Source organism: Carlito syrichta, unplaced genomic scaffold, assembly GCF_000164805.1.
Source record: "Carlito syrichta isolate Samal-C Ts95f unplaced genomic scaffold, Tarsius_syrichta-2.0.1 Scaffold303179, whole genome shotgun sequence".
NCBI lineage: Eukaryota > Metazoa > Chordata > Mammalia > Primates > Tarsiidae > Carlito > Carlito syrichta.
Window position 1 is genome coordinate 243,037 of NW_007247275.1, and position 3,636 is coordinate 246,672.

Below are 3,636 nucleotides of genomic sequence, written 5' to 3' on the forward strand. Positions count from 1 at the left end.
GCTACAACGTTATTTCTGAGTGTGTCTGTGAGGCTGTTTCTGGAAGAGGTTAGTGAGGAAGAGCCACTCTCACGAGTGGGCAGGCATCGTCCAGTCCATCGGAGTGTCTGAACAGGACAAACAGGGGGAGGAAAGGCGGATCCTCCCTCCTGATCTGGGGCAGATCCGTCTCTCTGGCCAGGTTCTTGAGTCTTTAGAATGACACAAGCAGTCCCCACCCTGAACTCAGGCCGTCCGACTCAGGCGCGGTTCCAGTGCTGGCCTTCCGGGGCCTTCAGCCTGCAGATCGCAGAGGGGGCACTTGTCCGCCTCCATAATCGCGTGAGCCAGCTTCCTCTTCGACGTCTACATTTGTCTCTGTCCTGTTGGTTCTGTTTCTCCAGAGAGCCTAAATATACTGAGAGAGAAGCCGGGCTCGGTGGCTCAGCCTGTCATCCCGCGCCTTTGGGAGGCCGAGGTGAGTGGATGGCCTGAGCCCGCGGGTTCGAGACCCGCCTGGGCAACTTGGCGAGACCTCATCTCTACAATAAATCAAAAATGAGCCGGGCGTGGTGGCGCGCGCCTGTAGTTCCAGCTACTCGGAAGGCTGTGGCAGAAGGATCGCCGGAGCCCAGCAGGTCGAGGCTGCGGTGGCCGGGAGCGGCCACTGCACTCCAGTCTGGGTGACAGAGTGAGACTCCAACTCAAAAAAAAAAAAAATACATATATATACACTCTGAGAGAGAGAGCCCCAGAAGCAGACTATACTCAGGAAGGAGGAAGCTCTCTGCCCTGGCAGAGAGAGAATCTGGCTGGCTATGTGGGACCCCTTTCTGCCCCCAGAAATGCAGTTTTTGGAGGATTTGGAGTGTTTGGGCGGGAGGTGATGGAAAAGAACCCATTCCCCCTTCCAGATGTTCATCCCCGTGTGGGCGCTCAGTTGAATAACTCAATTTGGCAACGGGTTCCATGAGTGTGAACCACCCAGAATCTTCCGCCCGGAATAAAGGAAGCCTGTGTCACCTCAGTTATACCACAAAGCTCAGCTCGCTGCTTTTGGGCCCATTTGTGGCCCCGGCTCCGGTCCCCCTCACACGCCTGAAAAGCGGCTCCGAGGAGCGACCACGTCTTCCATAACTGGACCGTTCCTGGGTCTCTTTTCTGGCTTCTCAGAGGGTCCTGGGAGCTTTGCTAGTGGAAGAACTTGCACCCGGAAGCGGGGAGCGGAAGGCAACATTTCGGGGCCAGGCCTAGTTCCTGCCCTGCCACTGGCTTGCTGGTTGACATGTAGGAGCCTCTCTGCCCTCTGAGCCTCTGTTTCCTGCCTGTCTTGGGCTATCCGTCAGATGTTCCCATTGCAACTGAGAAAAAAGCTGCCATGAGACACTGAAGGTAGGACGAATAGCTTCATGCTGGGGATCATAAACAGTGTGTAACACGTTCTTTAGAATAAATGAAATCACACTGCTTGTGATTTACTGCTGTGTCTGAGTTTAGAGGTTTCAAGGTGGGACTTGGACATTATCCCTGGCAGCCAGTGAGACCCGGGCCTCACCTGCTAGGTGCTTGGGGAGCAGAGGTAAGCACAGTTCCTGCCCCCAGGGGCCCCCACACACCCTGAGATGCACGAGGTCTCAGACTCTGGACGTGGGGAATGTAACAGAAAGCAAACTTCTATCTTGTTTGAGACGTTACCGTTGCAAGACTGTTTTCCTAGATCAAGTTTAATCCTCAACCATAAAAGAGTCAAGCAGGGCAATTCAGTCACAGCAGGCCTGTGAGGCCAGGCCAGGAGCCAGCCAGCCCTTGTGCGAGGTCCACCCATCCTGGGCTGTGAAGGACCACCAAAGCCAGCAAGGCCACTCCCTCCGGGGAGTTATTTCCCTGGAGAAAGAAAAAAAAAAAAAAAAACTTGGAAAAACGAAGCAGTTTTGAGTAGCAGGAAAAACAGAACAAAACCCAGCATCCCACCATTAAGTCAACACAGAAAACCTTCCCATGAGCACTTACTGTTTGCACAGTATTGCGGTCACTGAGGAGGTCACTCCTTGCACTTGAGCTGAGTGTCCGGGGAGGAAGATACCACGTGCTGGAAACCGATCGCCTAAAAATGTCACACCACAATGGGGACACGAGCCAAAGGCAGGGGACAAAGGACAGGGCAGAAAGAGGAGGTAACAAGAGGACACCAGCGGCGGCCGTGAGGCCGGACAGGCTGGTCAGGCTGAGCTGGGATGGCCTTGCAGGGCATGCTGAGGGGTGTGGTCTTCGTCCTGCAGGTCCTGGGGAGCCCCACCTGGTCGAGGGTGGATTCCAGCGCTCCTGGGCCAGTGCTCCCTCCTCGGAGGCGCCTGCAGTTTGGAGTCAGCAAAGTTTGAACCTGGCTTCACCACCCTTAACCCTGCACATGGCATTTAATTTCCTCCAACCCAATTTTTCTTGTCTGTAGAGTGGAGGTAAGGGCCCATCTGATAAGGTTATTTTGAGGATGAGATGCGTTTGCTCGTTTTGAGTTGGAGGCCCTCTCTGTCACCCAGGCTGGAGTATAGTGTCACGATCACGGCCACACAACCTCAGCCTGCTGGGCTCAGATGATACTTCTGCCACAGCCTTACAACTAGCTGGGACTACAGGTGTGTGCTACCACACACGCTTAATTTTTTGACTGTCAAGACGAGGTCTCGCCATGTGGCCCAGGATGGTCTTGAACTCCTGGGCTCGGGCAAGCCTCTCACCTTGGCCTCCCAAAGTGCTGGATTATAGGCATGAACCACCATGCCCAGCTGTTTGTTTCTTTGAGTTGGGGTTTTCACTCTGTCACCCAGACTGGGTGCAGGGGTACGATCACGGCCTCACTGTAGCCTCAAACTCCCAGGTTCAAGCAAACCTCCCACCTCAGCCTCCTGAGTAGCTGGGACTACAGGTGTGTGCTACCATGCCCAGCTAACTTTTTGACCTTTTTTACATAGACAGAGTCTTACTACATTGCCCAGGCTGGTCTCAAACCCCTAGGCTCAGGCTTATCTTCTCACCTCAACCTCTCAGAGTGGTGGGATTACAGGCCTCAGCCACTGAGTCTGGCCTAGATGAGATGTTGAAGAGAAATGTTTTGTTTTCCTTTATTTGAGTTGACGTCTCACTATTTCACCCAGGTTGGATTGCAGTGGCATGCGCACGGCCACTGCAGCCTCGATCTGCTGGGCTCAGGCGATCCTTCAGGCTCAGCCTTCCAAGTAGCTGGAACTACAGGCATGAGCTACCATACCCAGCTGATTTTTTTATTTATCGTAGAGACGAGGTCTCACCAAGTTGCCCAGGCTGGTCTCGAACCTGTGGGCTCAGGCAATCCTCTCGCCTCTGCCCCTCAAAGTGCTGGGATTATAGGCGTGAGCCATCGTGCCTGGCTTTAGAGAAATGTTTAAGGCCAGGTGAGGTGGCCTGTAATCTCAGCGTTTTGGGAGGCCAAGGTGGGATGATTGCTTAAGGCCAGGAATTCAAGACCAGCCTGGGCAACACAAGGAGACCCTTTCACTACAGAAAATTTGAAAAATTAGCTGGGGTTGGGCACGGCGGCTCAGCCTGTAATCCCAGCACTTGGGGAGGCCGAGGTGAGAGGATTACCTGAGCCCAGGGGTTCGAGACCAGCCTGGGCAACTT

The 3,636-nt window shown here is 54.1% G+C and overlaps 1 protein-coding gene across 1 annotated transcript in view; it reads right to left on the bottom strand.

Annotated features, from left to right (window-relative positions):
- Positions 1–1,687: 1,687 nt before the first annotated feature.
- UROS (uroporphyrinogen III synthase) overlaps positions 1,688–3,636 on the bottom strand; it is a 48,339-nt gene continuing 46,390 nt past the window's right edge. Inside the window, exon 10 of the mRNA XM_021712312.1 lies at positions 1,688–1,863. Coding sequence (XP_021567987.1) covers positions 1,744–1,863 — 120 coding nt within the window. The 3' untranslated portion in view covers positions 1,688–1,743. The remainder of the gene's footprint in view (positions 1,864–3,636) is intronic.